At 44.1% G+C, this 21,135-nt stretch overlaps 1 protein-coding gene across 1 annotated transcript in view; it reads right to left on the bottom strand.

Annotated features, from left to right (window-relative positions):
- Positions 1 to 21,135, bottom strand: part of FRMPD1 (FERM and PDZ domain containing 1) — a 508,177-nt gene that overhangs the window by 191,800 nt on the left and 295,242 nt on the right. Inside the window, exons 3-4 of the mRNA XM_073549674.1 lie at positions 15,067 to 15,224; positions 12,695 to 12,797 (exon numbers count right to left, since the gene is read on the bottom strand). Of these exons, the coding sequence (XP_073405775.1) occupies positions 12,695 to 12,797; positions 15,067 to 15,224 (261 nt within the window). The remainder of the gene's footprint in view (positions 1 to 12,694; positions 12,798 to 15,066; positions 15,225 to 21,135) is intronic.

The raw sequence follows: 21,135 nt of genomic DNA, 5'->3' as shown, positions 1-21,135 counted from the left end.
GTAATGCAAGTGTCATTCAAGTGTCATGCGTTTTTCATGTGAGTACAATCCGATTTTTCACACCTATCATCCGATTTACATCCGAATTCAGTGTGACTGCTATAATATTCCAATGCGATTTTAACATGAGCTTTTAATCATTTTCAAATGAAATATTCTTCAAAACACACACATATATATATGTATCTAATATATACTTACCTGCAAATTCCACGCAGGCGCAGTGAATGATTCAGCTGATCCCGGCGGCAGATGCGCGACATGTCTACAGGCAGAGGAAGCCGGTCACATTAGATGGGTTTTCCCATGAACAAAAGTTCAGTTTAAAAATTGTCTGTTTCTGACGGAGCGTACCACATGTCCTGGGCAGGGGTCGAAGCAAAAGACAATACTGACATTACAGAAGGGGATCACAGAGGATTCATTTTATGAGGTAAAATATTTCAATGACTGTTTTTAAACAATATTTCACCTCACAAAATGTATCCTATGCGATCTCCTGCTGTAATGTATTGTCTTTTGCTTCCTACCCTGCCTGTTATGAATGTGTCACCGAGGAGGATGGCAAGAACAGCCTAAGCCACCAGGAAACCAGAGAGGTTGGTAACTCAGCGGATTGCAGACCCCTGATCCTATCAACACAACTAGAAGTAGCCATGGAGCGTTCCTACAATGCCCTAGATGCCTCGGCACAGCCGGAGAACTAACTAAGCCTAAATGTTGTGAGTTCATTTTCCCCTTCACTACTGAGGCCCGAGGAACTCCCTCTTCTGGTAAAGAAAGGTAGTGAGCCTGATTATCAAACACCTGAGCCTGATTATGATGACTGGCTGAGTGGAGTTACTGACTGGATATAAGGCTGCCGACACCCTTCTGCCCTGCGGGTGATTTCTCTGTGGGATCCTTGGAGACCAGTCTGAATTCCTGCTCTTCTAAAGCTAAGTTTTCTGCTCGGCTTTTAGCATTTGTGCTTTGACTTAGTTTTGCTTTGTTTTTCTGGATTTCTGCCATTCCCTGCTGGGGTGTGCTGAATTCCTTTAGCTCTGTGTTCTGAAAATACCTGAGTGCTGATTTAGTTTTTGAAGCCTAGCTGCTTCAGGGTCTTTTTCCATATTAGCTTGTTGGCTTATGTCTTTGATAAGGTTTTGGCAGATTGCAGACAGCAACCTTCCTTTCCTGTTCTGTTTAGTTAGCTTGGGCCCCATCATTTGCTCAGCCTATCTTTCTATCTGTGTGAGTGTTTTTCATCTTGCTTCACCCTCATTATATGTTGGGGGCTGCCTTTTACTTTGGGGTCTGCTCTGGGGCAGTTTAGATTTCCTTTTCTGTCTTTAGGCTATTTAGCACTCCAGCTGTGATCGAGGGGTCTAGGGCATCGTGGGAACCCCCCACGGCTACTGCTAGTTGTGTTGATAGGTTCAGGGGTCTGCAATCTGATAGTTGCCAACTTCTCTGGTTTTTTGGACGTAGCTTCTATTTTTGTGTCTGCCTCCTACGGTGACTCAATCATAACAGAATCACCCGCCATACCGCAGATCCTAGGGTACTCAATAGCAGGAAAGAATTGTAAAAAAAAAAAAAAAAAGTGTGTATATTTTTTCCTCTATATCTCTGAGGCTGTAGGGGGAATTTTTTTTTTCTCTCAATGGAGATAAAGCAATTGTCTGATCGTGTGGAGCAGCTCGCTGCGGAAGTGCGGGGAATTTCCGCCTACCTTGCTCATTCACATGCTGCTGAACCAAAGATTCCTACACCTGATGTATTTTTTGGGGATCGGTCTAAATTTTTGAATTTCAAAAATAATTGTAAATTATTTTTTGCCTTGAAGCCTAACTCGTCAGGGAGCTCCGCGCAGCAGGTTAAAATTGTCATCTCTTTGCTGCGTGGCGATCCCCAGGATTGGGCGTTTTCTTTGAAACCGGATGATCCTATTCTGACTAATGTGAACGCATTTTTTCAGGCCTTGGGGTTGTTGTATGACGAACCTAATACCATTGATCAGGCTGAAAAGACCCTGCTGGCATTGAACCAGGGTCGAGATTCTGCAGAATCGTACTGTCAAAAATTCCAAAAGTCGGCAGTACTTACTACCTGGAATGATAATGCCTTGGCTGCTCTCTTTCGGAAGGGATTGTCACAAGCCGTAAAAGATACTATGGTGGGATTTCCTGTTCCCTCTGGTCTTGACGATTCTATGTCATTAGCCATTCAGGTTGATCGGCGTTTGCGCGAACGCAAAGCTGCACGAGAGGTGTTGCCACCTGTTGAACAAATGTCTGAACCTATGCAATGTGATAGAGTTTTTTCCAGAGAGCAGCGTCAGGAGTTCAGAAGGCGTAATAAGTTGTGTTTTTTCTGTGGAGATGCCTCGCATATTATTTCTGTCTGTCCTAAACGAGAGAAACGCTTTACACACACGTTTTCTGTTGGTGGTGTTCAACCTAAGTTTCTTCTGGCTATTACTCCGATCTGCTCCCTGTCCACATTTTCCGCCAAGGCTTTTGTGGATTCGGGAGCAGCCCTAAACCTAATGGACTTGGATTTTGCTAAACGTTGTTGATTTCCGATGACACCTCTGCAGACGCCTATCCCTTTGAGGGGGATTGATGCTACTCCTTTGGCTAAAAATAAACCTCAGTTTTGGACCCAGGTGGTAATACGGGTTGCCCCAGACCATCAAGAAAATTGCAGATTTTTGGTGTTGCATAATCTGCATGATACTATTGTTCTGGGGTTTCCCTGGTTACAAATTCATAATCCAGTTTTGGATTGGAAATCTGTGTCTGTGGTGAGTTGGGGTTGTTGGTGTGCCTTTAGTGAGGCTCCGGTGTTTTCCACCTCTCCTCAGTCGCATGATGTTCCTGATTATTTGGCGGACTTTTATGATGTATTTAGTGAGAATGAGTCTGCGTCTCTGCCTCCTCATAGGAGTTATGACTGTGCTATTGAACTGAGCCCGGGGTGTAAATTTCCCAAGGGTCGGCTCTTCAATTTATCTGTACCCGAGCACGAGGCTATGCGATCCTATATTAAGGAGGCGTTGGAGAAGGGTCATATTAAACCATCCTCGTCACCCTTAGGTGCCGTTTTTTTTTTTGTAGCCAAAAAGGATGGATCATTAAGACCTTGTATTGATTATCGTGCCCTCAACAAAATTACTGTTAAATATCAGTACCCGTTACCCCTGATTTCTGATCTATTCTCCAGAGTTAAAGGTGCTTGCTGGTTTACCAAGCTTGACCTCAGGGGGGCGTATAATCTTATTCGCATTAAGCATGGGGATGAATGGAAGACGGCGTTTAATACTCCGGAGGGACATTTTGAGTACCTGGTGATGCCTTTTGGGCTCACTAATGCCCCTTCTGTCTTCCAGTGCTTCATGAACGATATTTTCCGAGATTTTGTCGATACATTTTTGATTATCTATCTGGATGATATTTTGATCTTCTCCAAGGATTGGGATTCTCATGTGGAACATATTCGGACTGTGTTCCGGATCTTGAGGGAGAATTCCCTGTATGTCAAAGGATCGAAATGCCTTTTTGGAGTACAGAGGATTTCTTTTTTGGGATTTATTTTGTCCCCGTCAACTATTGAAATGGACCCGGCCAAGGTACAGGCCATTTACGATTGGGTTCAGCCCACTTCTTTGAAGGCCCTCCAGAAGTTTTTGGGTTTTGCTAATTTTTATCGGAAATTTATAGCAAAATTTTCTAGTATTGCCAAGCCATTGACTGATTTGACTAAGAAGGGTGCTGATGTGTTAAATTGGTCTCCGGAGGCTGTTTCTTCCTTTCAGGAGCTGAAGCGAAGATTCACCTCCGCCCCGGTTTTGCGGCAACCTGATGTCTCACTTCCGTTCCAGGTAGAGGTGGATGCTTCTGAGATTGGTGCAGGAGCTGTTTTGTCCCAAAAGGATCCTGTAACATCTAAAATGAATCCCTGTGCTTTCTTTTCCCGAAAGTTCTCTCCATCTGAACGTAACTATGATGTGGGGAATCGGGAACTGTTGGCCATGAAATGGGCATTTGAGGAGTGGAGACATTGGTTGGAGGGAGCTAAGCATCAAGTCGTGGTCCTCACTGACCACAAGAATTTGATTTACCTAGAGTCGGCTAAGCGCTTGAACCCTAGACAGGCTAGGTGGGCCTTGTTTTTTACACGTTTTGATTTTGTGGTTTCTTTTCTTCCTGGAACTAAGAATGTCAAGGCAGACGCCCTCTCTAGGAGCTTTCTTGCTGATTCTCCTGTGGTGACCAAGCCTGCTACCATCTTAGGCGAAGGGGTAGTTCTTTCTGCCATCTCGCCCGATTTGAGACGTGCTCTGGAAGAGTTCCAGGAGGACAAACCTGAGCGTTGTCCCAGTGGAAAGTTGTATGTTCCTGACCAGTGGAAGAAGAGAGTGATGTCTGAAGTTCATTGCTCTGCTTTGGCTGGTCATCCAGGTATTTTTGTGTTATGATTGAGTCACCGTAGGAGGCAGACACAAAAATAGAAGCTACGTCCAGAAAACCAGAGAAGTTGGCAACTATCAGATTGCAGACCCCTGAACCTATCAACACAACTAGCAGTAGCCGTGGGGGTTTCCTACGATGCCCTAGACCCCTCGATCACAGCCGGAGAGGTAAATAGCCTAAAGACAGAAAAGGAAATCTAAACTGCCCCAGAGCAGACCCCAAAGCAAAAGGCAGCCCCCAACATATAATGACGGTGAAGCAAGATGAAAAAACACTCACACAGATAGAAAGATAGGCTGAGCAAACGATGGGGCCCAAGCTAACAGAACAGGAAAGGAAGGTTGCTGTCTGCAATCTGCCAAAACCCTATCAAAGACTTAAGCGAACAAGCTGATATGAAAAAGACCCTGAAGCAGCTAGGCTCCAAAAACTAAATCAGCACTCAGGTATTTTCAGAAGACAGAGCTAAAGGAATTCAGTACACCCCAGCAGGGAATGGCAGAAATCCAGAAAAACAAAGCAAAACAAAGTCAAAGCACAAATGCAAAAAGCCGAGCAGAAAACTTAGCTTTAGAAGAGCAGGAATTCAGACTGGTCTCCAAGGATCCCACAGAGAAATCACCCGCAGGGCAGAAGGGCGTCGGCAGCCTTATATCCAGTCAGTAACTCCACTCAGCCAGTCATCATCATCAGACTCAGGTGTTTGATAATCAGGCTCACTACCTTTCTTTACCAAAAGAGGGAGTTCCTCGGGCCTCAGTAGTGAAGGGGAAAATGAACTCACAACAGTACCTCCCCCTTGAGGAGGGGTCACCGAACCCTCAATCACGCCACCAGGGCGATCAGGGTGAGCCCGATGAAAGGCACGCACCAATCTTTTGGCATGAATATCAGAGGCAGAGACCCAGGAATTATCCTCCTGACCATAACCCTTCCACTTAACCAAATACTGGAGTCTCCGTCTACCCAGACGGGAATCCAGTACTTTCTCTACCTCATATTCCATGTTACCTTCAACCAATACAGGGTCTGGAGGTGCCACCCCTGGAACAACAGGTTCAACAAACCTCTTCAACAAAGATTTATGGAACACATTATGGATTTTAAATGTGACAGAAAGAGCCAAACGAAAAGAGACCGGATTAATAATCTCCAAAATCTTGTAAGGTCCAATAAATCTAGGCTTAAACTTAGGAGAAGCCACCTTCATAGCAATATTTTTTGATGACAACCACACCATATCACCAACCTTAAACTGGGGACCAATGGTCCTATGTCGGTTGGAAAACCGCTGGGCCTTTTCCTGGGAGAGAGATAACTTATCCACCACTTGGTCCCTGATCTGGTGCATTCTCTCCACCACAGTGTCAACACCTGGGCAGGCAGAGGGCTCCACCTGCCCTGAAGAAAATCGAGGATGAAACCAAAAGTTACAAAAAAAAGGTGACATCAAAGTGGCAGAACTAGCTCTATTATTTAAAGCAAATTCGGCCAAGGGCAAAAATGAAACCCAATCATCCTGATCAGCAGAAATAAAACATCTCAAATATGACTCCAAGGTCTGGTTTGTTCTCTCTGTCTGCCCATTGGTCTGAGGGTGAAAAGCAGAGGAGAAGGACAACTAAATTCCCAGCTTGGAACAGAAAGTTCTCCAAAATCTAGACACAAACTGGACTCCTCTGTCAGATACAATGTTCTCAGGAATCCCGTGCAAGCGAACCACCTGTTGTAAAAACAGGGGCACCAACTCAGAGGAAGACGGCAACTTAGGGAGTGGTACAAGATGAACCATCTTAGAGAACCTTTCACAAATCACCCAAATAACAGTCATCCTTAGAGACAGGCATATCAGAGATGAAATCCATTGAAATATGGGTCCATGGCCTCTTGGGGACAGGCAAAGGCATCAACAACCCACTAGAGCGAGAACACGCTTTAGACTGGGAGCACGTCCCACAGGACTGCATAAAATTCCTGACATCACGAGACAAGGAGGGCCACCAAAAAGACCGACTCACCAGATCTCTAGTACCAAAAATACCTGGATGACCAGCCAAAGCAGAGCAATGAACTTCAGACATCACTCTCTTCTTCCACTGCTCAGGAACATACAACTTTCCACTGGGACAACGCTCAGGTTTGTCCTCCTGGAACTCTTCCAGAGCACGTCTCAAATCGGGCGAGATGGCAGAAAGAACTACCCCTTCGCCTAAGATGGTAGCAGGCTTGGTCACCACAGGAGAATCAGCAAAGAAGCTCCTAGAGAGGGCGTCTGCCTTGACATTCTTAGTTCCAGGAAGAAAAGAAACCACAAAATCAAAACGTGTAAAAAACAAGGCCCACCTAGCCTGTCTAGGGTTCAAGCGCTTAGCCGACTCTAGGTAAATCAAATTCTTGTGGTCAATGAGGACCACGACTTGATGCTTAGCTCCCTCCAACCAATGTCTCCACTCCTCAAATGCCCATTTCATGGCCAACAGTTCCCGATTCCCCACATCATAGTTAAGTTCAGATGGAGAGAACTTTCGGGAAAAGAAAGCACAGGGATTCATTTTAGATGTTACAGGATCCTTTTGGGACAAAACAGCTCCTGCACCAATCTCAGAAGCATCCACCTCTACCTGGAACGGAAGTGAGACATCAGGTTGCCGCAAAACCGGGGCGGAGGTGAATCTTCGCTTCAGCTCCTGAAAGGAAGAAACAGCCTCCGGAGACCAATTTAACACATCAGCACCCTTCTTAGTCAAATCAGTCAATGGCTTGGCAATACTAGAAAATTTTGCTATAAATTTCCGATAAAAATTAGCAAAACCCAAAAACTTCTGGAGGGCCTTCAAAGAAGTGGGCTGAACCCAATCGTAAATGGCCTGTACCTTGGCCGGGTCCATTTCAATAGTTGACGGGGACAAAATAAATCCCAAAAAAGAAATCCTCTGTACTCCAAAAAGGCATTTCGATCCTTTGACATACAGGGAATTCTCCCTCAAGATCCGGAACACAGTCCGAATATGTTCCACATGAGAATCCCAATCCTTGGAGAAGATCAAAATATCATCCAGATAGATAATCAAAAATGTATCGACAAAATCTCGGAAAATATCGTTCATGAAGCACTGGAAGACAGAAGGGGCATTAGTGAGCCCAAAAGGCATCACCAGGTACTCAAAATGTCCCTCCGGAGTATTAAACGCCGTCTTCCATTCATCCCCATGCCTAATGCGAATAAGATTATACGCCCCCCTGAGGTCAAGCTTGGTAAACCAGCAAGCACCTTTAACTCTGGAGAATAGATCAGAAATCAGGGGTAATGGATACTGATATTTAACAGTAATTTTGTTGAGGGCACGATAATCAATACAAGGTCTTAATGATCCATCCTTTTTGGCTACAAAAAAAAAACCCGGCACCTAAGGGTGACGAGGATGGTTTAATATGACCCTTCTCCAATGCCTCCTTAATATAGGATCGCATAGCCTCGTGCTCGGGTACAGATAAATTGAAGAACCGACCCTTGGGAAATTTACACCCCGGGCTCAGTTCAATAGCACAGTCATAACTCCTATGAGGAGGCAGAGACGCAGACTCATTCTCACTAAATACATCATAAAAGTCCGCCAAATAATCAGGAACATCATGCGACTGAGGAGAGGTGGAAAACACCGGAGCCTCACTAAAGGCACACCGACAACCCCAACTCACCACAGACACAGATTTCCAATCCAAAACTGGATTATGAATTTGTAACCAGGGAAACCCCAGAACAATAGTATCATGCAGATTATGCAACACCAAAAATCTGCAATTTTCTTGATGGTCTGGGGCGACCCGCATTACCACCTGGGTCCAAAACTGAGGTTTATTTTTAGCCAAAGGAGTAGCATCAATCCCCCTCAAAGGGATAGGCGTCTGCAGAGGTGTCATCGGAAATCCACAACGTTTAGCAAAATCCAAATCCATTAGGTTTAGGGCTGCTCCCGAATCCACAAAAGCCTTGGCGGAAAATGTGGACAGGGAGCAGATCAGAGTAATAGCCAGAAGAAACTTAGGTTGAACACCACCAACAGAAAACGTGTGTGCAAAGCGTTTCTCTCGTTTAGGACAGACAGAAATAATATGCGAGGCATCTCCACAGAAAAAACACAACTTATTACACCTTCTGAACTCCTGACGCTGCTCTCTGGAAAAAACTCTATCACATTGCATAGGTTCAGACATTTGTTCAACAGGTGGCAACACCTCTCGTGCAGCTTTGCGTTCGCGCAAACGCCGATCAACCTGAATGGCTAATGACATAGAATCGTCAAGACCAGAGGGAACAGGAAATCCCACCATAGTATTTTTTACGGCTTCTGACAACCCCTTCCGAAAGAGAGCAGCCAAGGCATTATCATTCCAGGTAGTAAGTACTGCCCACTTTCGGAATTTTTGACAGTACAATTCTGCAGAATCACAACCCTGGTTCAATGCCAGCAGGGTCTTTTCAGCCTGATCAATGGCATTAGGTTTGTCATACAACAACCCCAAGGCCTGAAAAAATGCGTTCACATTAGTCAGAATAGGATCAACTGGTTTCAAAGAAAACGCCCAATCCTGGGGATCGCCACGCAGCAAAGAGATGACAATTTTAACCTGCTGCACGGAGCTCCCTGACGAGTTAGGCTTCAAGGCAAAAAATAATTTACAATTATTTTTGAAATTCAAAAATTTAGACCGATCCCAAAAAATACTTCAGGTGTAGGAATCTTTGGTTCAGCAGCATGTGAATGAGCAAGGTAGGCGGAAATTCCCCGCACTTCCGCAGCGAGCTGCTCCACACGATCAGACAATTGCTTTATCTCCATTCAGAGAAAAAAAAAATTCCCCCTACAGCCTCAGAGATATAGAGGAAAAAATATACACTTTTTTTTTTGTATACAATTCTTTCCTGCTATTGAGTACCCTAGGATCTGCGGTATGGCGGGTGATTCTGGGTCTCTGCCTCTGATATTCTTGCCAAAAGATTGGTGCGTGCCTTTCATCGGGCTCACCCTGATCGCCCTGGTGGCGTGGTTGAGGGTTCGGTGACCCCTCCTCAAGGGGGAGGTACTGTTGTGAGTTCATTTTCCCCTTCACTACTGAGGCCCGAGGAACTCCCTCTTCTGGTAAAGAAAGGTAGTGAGCCTGATTATCAAACACCTGAGTCTGATGATGATGACTGGCTGAGTGGAGTTACTGACTGGATATAAGGCTGCCGACGCCCTTCTGCCCTGCGGGTGATTTCTCTGTGGGATCCTTGGAGACCAGTCTGAATTCCTGCTCTTCTAAAGCTAAGTTTTCTGCTCGGCTTTTTGCATTTGTGCTTTGACTTTGTTTTGTTTTTCTGGATTTCTGCCATTCCCTGCTGGGGTGTGCTGAATTCCTTTAGCTCTGTCTTCTGAAAATACCTGAGTGCTGATTTAGTTTTTGAAGCCTAGCTGCTTCAGGGTCTTTTTCCATATCAGCTTGTTGGCTTATGTCTTTGATAGGGTTTTGGCAGATTGCAGACAGCAACCTTCCTTTCCTGTTCTGTTTAGTTAGCTTGGGCTCCATCGTTTGCTCAGCCTATCTTTCTATCTGTGTGAGTGTTTTTTATCTTGCTTCACCGTCATGATATGTTGGGGGCTGCCTTTTACTTTGGGGTCTGCTCTGGGGCAGTTTAGATTTCCTTTTCTGTCTTTAGGCTATTTAGCGCTCCAGCTGTGATCGAGCGGTCTAGGGCATCGTAGGAACCCCCCACGGCTACTGCTAGTTGTGTTGATAGGTTCAGGGGTCTGCAATCTGATAGTTGCCAACTTCTCTGGTTTTCTGGACGTAGCTTCTATTTTTGTGTCTGCCTCCTACGGTGACTCAATCATAACACCTAAAGCCAGAAAGGTGAAATCTAAACTGCCCTGGAGCAGATCCCCAAAGGAATAGATAGCCCCCAAACATATATTGTCGGTGAGATTTTCTGGATTTTATTTTCGATATTCCATCTATCAATGTTAAAATAAACCTAGCCTTAAAATTATAGACTGTTCATGTCTTTGTCAGTGGGTAAAACTTACAAAATCAGCAAGGGATCAAATAATTATTTCCCCCACTGAATAATATATATATATATATTTAGATAGATGGCTAGATAGATAGATAGTCAGATATATAGATGTCATAGATGTCAGTGACATATATAAAAGATTATTTTTCTGAAAAAAATTGGCGTGGGCTCCCTAGGAAAAGTGCAGAGCCCCTTTCCCTATTTACATACAGTTACAGCTATTGCATACTGAGGCCACACTGCTATCACTAATTATAAGGGAGACTGATGGAGACGTATTATGGGGATACTCTCCAGGTGTTGTCAATAGAGGTAAACTGGTATTTGCATGGTGAAATCTGTATGTAATATACTTCAGAGAAAAAAAAAATAAAATAAAAAAGAATTTTAAAAAAATCTAAAAAAATTCTAAAAATATATATAAAAAATTTTGAATCCCCCCACTAAAATGAAAGAAATGATAATATAACAAAAAAATAAACATATTTGGTTTTGCTCTTCCCATAAAAGTCTATTATGTCAAAATATATCATTAAAACTAATTAACCCGATTGGTAAATGTGAAAGCAAGAAAAGAATTCAAAATTGCAGAATTACGTTTTTTCAGTCATCTCTCCACCCTAAAAACATGCAATAAAAACAGATCAAAATTCTGTATTTTCTCCAAATTGGTATCAATAAAACCATAAGTTTTCTACACATGAAAACAAGCTCTCATACAGCTCAGTCGGGAGAAAATTAAAAATGCGTCGGATCTTGGAAAATGGTGACTCCAACAAACCATTTTTTCACAAATTTCTGTAACAGAAGAGGTTTTAAGGGGATGGCGATAGCAGCAGTAAGTGACACCAACACAACCGCACATCCTCGAGCACCGTCCTCAAATGAATTGTCAGCAGGGGCAGTGATAGAAGCAGCAAGTAACACCAGTGCCGCCCCCTGATGATGATTCATTTGGGGGTGCTAGAAACTGTGAGACAGAGCTGGTGTCACTCATTGCTTCTATCTCTGCACCCTGACGACATCTTCTTTCAGTTAGAACCATACATGTTTGGTATCTGCGAACTCATACTGACCTGGTAAATCATATATTCAGGTCAGTTTTACCATATAGTGAACATGGTAAATAAAAAAAACAAACAAGTTTTGTAGAATTGCACTTTTTCTTGTAATTTTGCCATACTTGGAATTTTCTTCCCGTTTTCTAGTACTCTGTGGTAGAATGAATGTTTTCATTCAAAAGTACAACTCATTCCACAAAAACAAACGAGCCCTCATACGGATACATTGACGGAAAAATAAAAAAAAAATATGACTTTTGGAAGAAGGTGAGGAGTAAAACAAAAAAGAAAAAAACGAAAAATGGCAATTTCACGAAGGGGGTTAAAGTTTAGTTACTCTTTAATATTATCAAAAGAGAGGTGGTCATTTTGTATAGGTTTCAAAGAGATGACTTTGTTGGTCATGTGATAAAATAGGAGAGATATATTAAAACTGCTACAAAGGAAAATTGGTGCACATAGTGACCATTCCGTTTTCAGTTTTCACTTTTTGAGACCCTTTAGAAAATGACAAGAATATGACTGAGTGCTATAGGCAATCACATTGAATTTGCAACAGTTTTGATAAGTCAAAAACCAATGTGCTCTCTGTGATTTCTTGTAGGGCTTCAGGTAAACCTGATGCTTAAAAGAAATAGTTAGATGAGAAATGTAGCTCTTTTTTGTCTTTATATGATATATTCTGTGACGTATTTCTTGGATCATGCCTCTAGCTTATCAATTTATCTCAATGTGGAACCTGTAGGTTTACATAGGATTGCAAGTAACCATTACTATCACAATCCATGAACAATGTAGTTTGAGAAATGGCACCTTTATGACATTTATGGATATGATAATTTTACCTAATCATATAAATTACAGAAATGAAGTGATCCTACACACCACAGAAGAGTAGACCACTGTCACCCTTCCCTTGTTTTCTAAAAGTAAGATGTCAATATCATACCGCAGAATAATTTCCGCTTTCCCAAACAGCTCATCAGATGGAATCTGTAGGATTTAGTGGCAGTTTTGTCTTCTTGTTCTTGTGTAATGCATAATCCAACAAAGATAATGTACTCTGCTAAAAGCCTGCTCTTCTACTCTTATCTCTAGTGCCGACATGTATGATGCATTACCTGACCAAGTCTGCCGCCTTCTCAACGTGAATGTTTTCCACATTTTCATTGTTGATGGCAAAGATTTGATCACCTGGCAATAGTTTCCCTTCAGCTGGACCGCCTTGAAGAATAAATATAGAAAAAAAGAAATAAGTAACAGTATTTATCAATCCAGCATACAGTTTATGTGCGTTTGCTTTGGCATATTACCATTCTGTTTTGTGGAAAAGGAAGTTTTTTATAATTAACTTGCATGTACTGCCTCTTTCAAATCCTTCCACAGTCATTAAAGTGAACATGACAGCTGATACATGCTGCCCGAATCACAGGCAGCATGAACAGACACCGGCTCTGTCATTTCAGCCAGATATGTTTCACACTAAATTTCGGCCACATTTCAGAGAAAACATACACTTATAACGTGGTTGAGGACCATGCTGCCCAGGTGACTAGTCCAAGAAGCCTGTCCCTGGTGGCTTCTCTCTGCCCCACTCCCCTTGATTGACAGATCTCCCCCTATACACATATGTAGGGAGTAGGGTATGAGATGCCATCAGGGATCGGCCTCTTAGACTCATCCTCCAAGTTGCATGGGTCCTAGCTGGCTCTTAAATGTATATTTTCTCAAAAATGCCATAATGTAAGGTTCCTTTTAAAGGAAAAGCATTTACTTAGTGGATTTACTGGTATTGTATGTCTAGGACAAGTGTCAAGTCATAAGATCCACTTTCATATGAGCTTCAACTGTCTTAAACCTGGCTTAATTTATACTCTAGTGCTAATAAAGAATTCCTATTCATTTCTATGATGGTGAACTGCTGTATTGTAGGAAAACTGTCCTAGTACATAATATTTCTACCGCCATGTTTTAGTATCAGGTACTTCTGGTCAAATGCAGTCTTCAAGTTTTTGCTAACCACAGCTTCTGCCACTATGGCCATTTACTGTATGTAATATTTTGCCTCTTCTTTCTTTCTTTTTAGTATGCATTAGTTCAGAGGTCCTGGTGTATGTGTGGGTGTTCATGAGGACATTTTAGTCATAAAGCACCTTAAACATTTGGTGACAGTTGTCCGAATCAGCAATTTTCAGTTAGTTTATCCATCCATCTGATGCTTAGGGGCACCTCTTGACATTCCCCTATCAGATGATGTCAAGGGAGAGAATGATCTGGGCGTTAATATGAATGCCCTGGCTTAGGCTTTTCCCTCTCTCCTCATAATAAACACATAAGTGCTCAGCCATATATGGATGAGTAAAGAGAGATACCGCCTGCTGAACAAACGTTTGGCTGACAGCTGTCTCACAAGTACGGCAGCTTATTGCTAATTGTAGACTTATGCACTCTGATATCAATAGTATAAAGAGATACCTTTAGGTTTTGGAAAAAGCAATTCTAGGATTCTTAGGCCTGAATAATTTGAATATGCCAGTATTTTGGGGCAATTTTTTGCACCATTTTGCTAAAAAGTTGAACAAATAGTTCAAGACAGAAAAAAGACCATTTTCTACTTTGCTGCAAATTCATGAATTGCGTGCGCCATTTTAAAACATTTATTGGCAACTAATATCACAAGACAAAAAAGGATAGTAACTTAAAAATAAACCCCCAAAAATGCTAAATTAGGCTTTAAGGCTATGTGCACACGTATAGCATGCAGCGGTTTTGGCATGCTAGATTTGTCTCTTGTGCATGCTGAGAAAGTTTAATATTGAAAAAGAAAGTCATATTCTATAGAAATAGATTTTGGCAAAAAAAAATGCAACAAAACATGATACCTGTGCTTTTGGTGAATTTTTCAGCGATTTTTCACCACCCATTCAAGTCCAATGGGTGAAAAACACTGAAAAAACGCTGAAAGAAGTGAAATGCTGTATGTCCAAGAAACCATGATAAGCACAAAATACTGATGACAAAAAACCAATGTGTGTGCATGAGATTTCTGAAGTCTTGTAGGCTTTGCTGGTACCGTAAAACGCAGCTAAAAACTAGCTTAAAAAAGGAGCAAAAACGCTGTGTGAACTTAGCCTAATAATCATGACACAAATTTCTTAAAACTTTCCAGTGAGAATATACCCAAACACAGATCTCTCAAAGACTCGCTCTAATGACATAACGGATGGCACAGACAAAAATCCTTTTAACTAAGTAGTATAAAAAGTAGAGTGAATGGCCCAATTCTAATTTTATAACAAACAAAGCAACTGGTTTCGGTAGCTTTATTACATAAGGCATGATGTTTTTAGTTGTCACAAAGGTCTTCTGATTACATTTGGGGTAATTTGAGGAAGTACAGTGAGACATTTTAAAAAATAATGTCATAAATTACATGTGCTATAATGTGACTGCCATTCATGATTTCCATTGCATTGCTTAAACGTTCACCTACCTGCAGTAACAGCTGTAACAGTAAGAGGAAGGTTGCGAGATATGTCAAAGCCATAGCTGTCAATATGCGGATCTTTCTTTATGTCTAAGGTGATCTTCAATGAACATACATATTGGTTTGGACCAATGGATGGACTGTCTCCGGTTGAGGTTTTCCCACTTTTCAAAACAAAGTTAGAACAAAAATAATAGAACATGTACATGAATAACAGTGTAAGACATGTCAGCCCAGTATTGCAGCATACATTGATTTCGCTATGGTGTTTGTTTTCCAGTAAGAGAAATCCAATGTGCTTGTCTTTTATGCAAATGAGACACAGCAGAAGCTTATTTTGTCTGTATTTCTGCTTTAAGTGATACACTCTAGCCGTGATGAAATATGCAAATGGAGGGCATTTGGTAGATACTGTATGTCCTCCTTGAGGAAGCAAATGCGTGAAATGTGTTTTGAGTCCTGGGTTTTTGATGACTGTTTTCGGCAAAATATTTATCTGCTGCAATGGCTGTATAATGTGATATGATCTTGACTTGAAACATCTAAAACATCTATGCAATATGTTATGAACTTTTTTTTCTCTTTGATTATACGTTTTAGCATGAGAAAATTGGTATATTTATCCTTATTTTGTATATTTATGCACTGGCACTTTTATTGATATGATTTATATGATTTTTGAATCTTAATCTCTCTAACCTAGAATCATAGTATCAAAGAATGCTAGAGTTGGAAGGGACCCTCCTGGGTCCGTCTGGTCCAATCCCCTGCTCAAAGCAGGATTCACTAAATCATCCCAGACAGATGTCTGTCCAGCCTCTGTTTGAAGACTTCCATTATAGAATCATAGAATGGTAGAGTTGGAAGGGACCTCCTGGGTCATCTGGGTAATCTGCTCATAGATATTTTATGATCACTTATATGATTTATCATTTATCTATGTCGTATCTATTTTTTACATAACGTCCAGCAACATCTGTAATTTGATCTATTATTATTGTATACCCATCCCTCCCTCTATCTGCTTATTTGTGCTTCCTACTTACCTGGAATTTTAGTGTGGTGTATCCTTTTGTAGGCATAGTTTTCACACTTTTGTAGCATTCCCTCATTAATGTTGCCCTTTTCCCCATCCTAAACAGTTATTAATAGTACTGAAAACAGTATGAATAGCAAACTTCTTGATAACTTCTTTCAGACTGCTAAAATCAGGATACTAAGGACTTAGGCTATATTCACATTGTGCTTTGACCTACTGACTTTAGTTCTTGTTAGGGATTATGTCTGAAGCTCTGTAAAATAGTACTTGGGTGTTATTATGACAGGGCTATTGAGTTTTAGCCTACAGTCAATGGCCCGATCGAAGCTTACTTCTGAAGCTCTGGAAAATGGAATTTGAAGATTTGTGATGATGGGGCCATTGACTGTAATAATACAGATGGAAAAAGCACTGTATACTCTGTCAGATATTATTTTTGGACTTATCCATGTATTTGAAGCAGACATCAAATCACGGTCAGCTGAGCTTTGGTGCCTGCTTCACATAGGCGTGTCACAGATTTGCAGCGACAGAGGAGCCAGACAAACGTAGCGTTTTTTATCTATATCTCTGAAAGTCTGGCAAAGGGTCATATCAGACCTTTTTCATTTCCCGTTGCAGCAGGGTTTTTCTTTGTCAAGAAAAAATGTGGGGGGTTGCACTCTTGCTACACTTTCGCTAACTCAATCAGATCACGGTCCGAGATCCATATCCTCTCCCTCTCATCCCAGACCTCTTAAATCAGATTGCAGGAGCCAAACGGTTTTCTAAACTAGACCTCAGGGGGGGCTTATAATCTCATTTGTATCAAGGAAGGGGATGGATGGAAGACAGCCTTCAATACCCCTGAGGAACACTATGAGTTCCTCGTAATGCCATTTGGCTTGACTAATGCGCCCGCCAGCAGGTTTCTTGTAATATACCTTGATGACATTTTCATTTATTCACCTGACCTTGAATCACATCAGGTACATGTTAGGCAGGTCTTTCAGATACTCAGAGACAAGAAATTATTTGTCAAACCAGAGAAATGCATGTTCTCGGTTAAGGAGATCCTTTTTTTGGGTTATTTTTTATTGCTCACTGGTATTCGCATGGATCTAGCGAAAGTTTGGGTGGTACTGGATTGGGATCATCCTGAGGACCTAAAAGCCTTTCAAGGATTCCTGGGTTTCGCCAACTACTACTGAAAGTTAATCAAAGGTTTTTCAGTGGTGGCCAAACCTTTCATAGATATAACCAGGAAAGGGACGGACTTTTCCAATTGGTCCAGTCCAGCCCAGGAGGCTTTTAATACCTTGAAAAGATGTTTTGCGTCTGCGCAAATCCATATACAGCCTGACATCACTCAGCCATTTATTGTACAAGTTGATGCGTCTGAAGTGGGGGCTGTGTTGTTGCAGGGTGCATCTCCTAGTAAATGGCGGTTGTGTGCATATTTTTGTAAGAAACTATCATCTGCTGAGAAAACTATGACATCGTAACAGGCAACTTGGCAATTAAGTGGGCTTTTGAACAGTGTACTCATTGTGTGTGTCACGCCGTGCTCACCTGGGGGCGGGACCTCGGTCCCGACGTCATCTCTTCCGGAGCTGCGGTCACTCCGGGGGTCCCGTAGGGTGCGCACGCGCAGCTCCCGTCCCCGGGCCTCCTCCTACATGTCACGTTTGCGCTTGTGCGCTCCTGTCAGTGCTGTATAGGGCTCGGTCCTCTCTATGGTAATGGAGGACCTGACCCAGAACCTGTAGTGGTCATGTGCTTTCTGGCTAGGTCCTGACCCGGAACCAGTAGTAGTCATGTGCTATATCAGACGACCTCCCCCTAGGGGAGGTGCCTGATTATTGTTGTGCTCCTGGCTTGGTCTGCCGTGTCCCTGCCTGGCTGTGCGCTGTACTCAGGTCCTCTGCCTTGCACTCTGTTGTGCCTCTTGGCACACGCTCTGAATCTGCACTCTGCTTTGTACTTGGTTGTGCCTCCTGGCACACGCTCTGACCCTGTGTTCTGTCTCGTACTCGGTTGTGCCTCCTGGCACATGCTCTGACACTGTACTCTGTCTCATACTCGGTTGTGCCTCCTGGCACACGCTCTTACCCTGTACTCTGTCTTATACTCAGTCGTGCCTCCTGGCACACACTCTGATTCCGTGCTCTGTCTTATACTCAGTTGTGCCTCTGGGCACACACTCTGATCCTGTACTCAGTCTCTTACCCTGTTACACCTCCTGGCACACCTGCTGCCTGACTCAGTGCTCTGACGTGCTCCTTGCACACTTCCTGCTTCACTCACACCCGGACGAACGAAGTCTCTGTATACCACGTGTTCCCATGTCCACACTTTACACGTTCCTGCAGACACTCTCACCCACTCGTGTCTCCTGTGAGCCGGCCGCCTGGTGCCAGCAGTCGTGGTGCCTCACCCCCTGGGGCTTGCCCCTGACACTCCCTGTATAGGGGGTGGTCTTCACTAGGTCAGCTCGCCCTGGGAGGGTTGGTGTCACGACCCAGAGGGTCCACTCCAGGAGTCGTCACAGTATAATCAGGCCATGGACCCCGCTGGTGCCACCACCTCCATCCAAAAGGAACTGGTGTTCCTACGGGAGAGTCAGACCAGGATTATGGTCTTTTTGAAATCCATGGAGTCTCGTTTGTCGGCCATACAATCCGTTTCTGCCCAGTCCTCGGCCCCGCACCCGATACCGCGCCTCGGCAAGCCACCCCGATATAGCGGGGACCCTAAGTTTTGTCGAGGATTTCTGAACCAATGCCGGTTACATTTTGAGCTTTTGCCGCAGCACTATCCCACTGAGCGCGCCCAAATTGCCTTTATTGTTTCACACTTAGAGGGGGAGGCATTAGCATGGGTGAACCCCCTCTGGGAGCGCAATGACCCACTCGTCTCTCGGCTTTCCACCTTTTTGGACACCTTCCGCACCTTCCTTCCGAGCCGGGTCGGCTGGCCTCTATCACCGAGTCCCTCTTTAACCTCCATCAGGGTACGCTACCGGTAGGACAGTATGCCATCCGTTTTCGTACCTTGGCCTCCGAACTCGGTTGGAACAACGAGGCTCTCGTAGGGATCTTTTGGCGTGGCCTGTCCAGTCGGATCAAAGACGTGCTGGCAGGTCGGGATACTCCCACCTCTTTAGAGGATCTGATCTCACTGGTGACACGCATCGACCTGCGGTTTCAGGAACGTGCCCGTGAATTAGCCAGAGAGAGGAGCTCCTCTCCCCTCCTCCGTTCCTGCTCCAAGAAGCCGGGAAACTTCTCCGCCTAGGGTTGATAGGAGAGGCCTCCCTAGGTGTACATGATTCCTCTCCTCCCCTGCTCGTGTCGGGCGAGATACTCCGGTGGGGACCGTTCTGTCAGGAGAAGTGCCTGTTGCCCGTCCGTCTGATGAACTCTGCCGGTCCATCCCCGGCACCTACAGGTCTGCCGTCGGCTTACTGGTCCTTTGCAGATGTTTTCGACAAGAAGGAGGCCGAGTCTCTGCCCCCCCATCGGCCATATGACTGTCCGATTGACCTCATTCCTGGTTCTACGCCACCCAGGGGTAGGATATACCCGCTATCCCCTGCTGAGACCCAAGCTATGTCTGACTATATCCAGGAGAACCTTGCTAGAGGTTTCATCCGTAAGTCCTCCTCGCCCGCGGGAGCAGGATTTTTCTTTGTAAAAAAGAAGGACGGCTCCCTCCGTCCTTGCATAGACTACCGAGGCCTGAACAATATCACGGTCAAGAACAAGTACCCATTGCCATTGATCCCGGAGCTCTTTGACTGACTTAGAGGAGCTCGAATTTTCACCAAACTGGATCTTCGTGGGGCCTACAACTTGATCCGCATTCGTTCCGGGGATGAGTGGAAGACCGCCTTTAACACCAGAGACGGTCACTACGAGTACTTGGTCATGCCCTTCGGCCTCTGCAATGCCCCAGCGGTTTTCCAGGAGTTCGTGAATGACGTCTTCCGGGATATGCTGTACTCCTGCGTGGTAGTCTATCTGGATGACATCCTCGTTTTTTCTCCAGACCTCTCCGCCCACAGAAAGAACGTGCGTCAAGTCCTCCAGCGCCTGAGGGAGAACCGCCTTTATGCCAAGCTCGAGAAATGTGCCTTCGAGCAAACGTCCCTGCCATTCTTGGGGTACATTATCTCAGAATCAGGTCTATGCATGGATCCGGCAAAAGTGTCCGCCGTCCTCGATTGGCCACAGCCCCATGGGGTGAAGGCAATCCAACGCTTCCTTGGTTTTGCGAACTACTACCGACAGTTCGTTCCTCATTTTTCCTCGTTGGTTCGCCCCATCTCGTCCCTTATCTGCAAGGGAGCTAACCCAAAGGCTTGGCCCTCTGAGGCTGAAGAGGCCTTCCAGTCGTTGAAACAAGCCTTCACCGCTGCTCCGGCGCTTCACCGACCTGAGGTTAGTAGACCTTTCACTCTTGAGGTAGACGCATCCTCTACTGGGGCTGGCGCAGTCCTTCTGCAGAAATCCTCTTCTGGACGTTTTGTCACCTGTGGCTTCTTTTCTAAAGTATTTTCCTCCACTGAGCAGAACTACTCCATTGGCGACAAAGAGCTATTGGCCATTAAGTTGGCCTTGGAGGAGTGGAGGTACTTACTGGAGGGTGCCATACATCCATTCAAGATCTTCACAGACCATAAGAACCTGGCGTACATCCAGTCCGCACAGAGGTTCAATCCTCGGCAAGCCAGGTGGTCCCTATTCTTCGCCCGCTTTGACTTTGAGCTACATTTTCGGCCCGGCGATAAGAACGTTAGAGCAGATGCGTTGTCAAGATCATTCCTGTCGTCTGATGCAGAGAAAGAACCCTCTCATATCATTGATTTATCCAAAGTAATTACTGTGGCTCCTGTCAAGTTAACCACGTTACCTCCGGGAAGAACCTTTGTGGCTGAGAATAACCGAAAACGAGTGCTAAATTGGGGACATTCGTCCAAGATTGCCGGCCACGTTGGTGTCAAAAAGACTTTGGACTTAATCTCTCGCCATTATTGGTGGCCTTCACTCTCCCAG

The sequence above is a fragment of the Dendrobates tinctorius genome, unplaced genomic scaffold (assembly GCF_039654945.1).
Source record: "Dendrobates tinctorius isolate UK_male_01 unplaced genomic scaffold, ASM3965494v1 ptg000160l, whole genome shotgun sequence".
In the NCBI taxonomy this organism is placed as follows: Eukaryota; Metazoa; Chordata; class Amphibia; order Anura; family Dendrobatidae; genus Dendrobates; species Dendrobates tinctorius.
The sequence above is the reverse complement of the archived record's forward strand: the minus strand, read 5'-3'. Positions and strand labels throughout refer to the sequence as shown.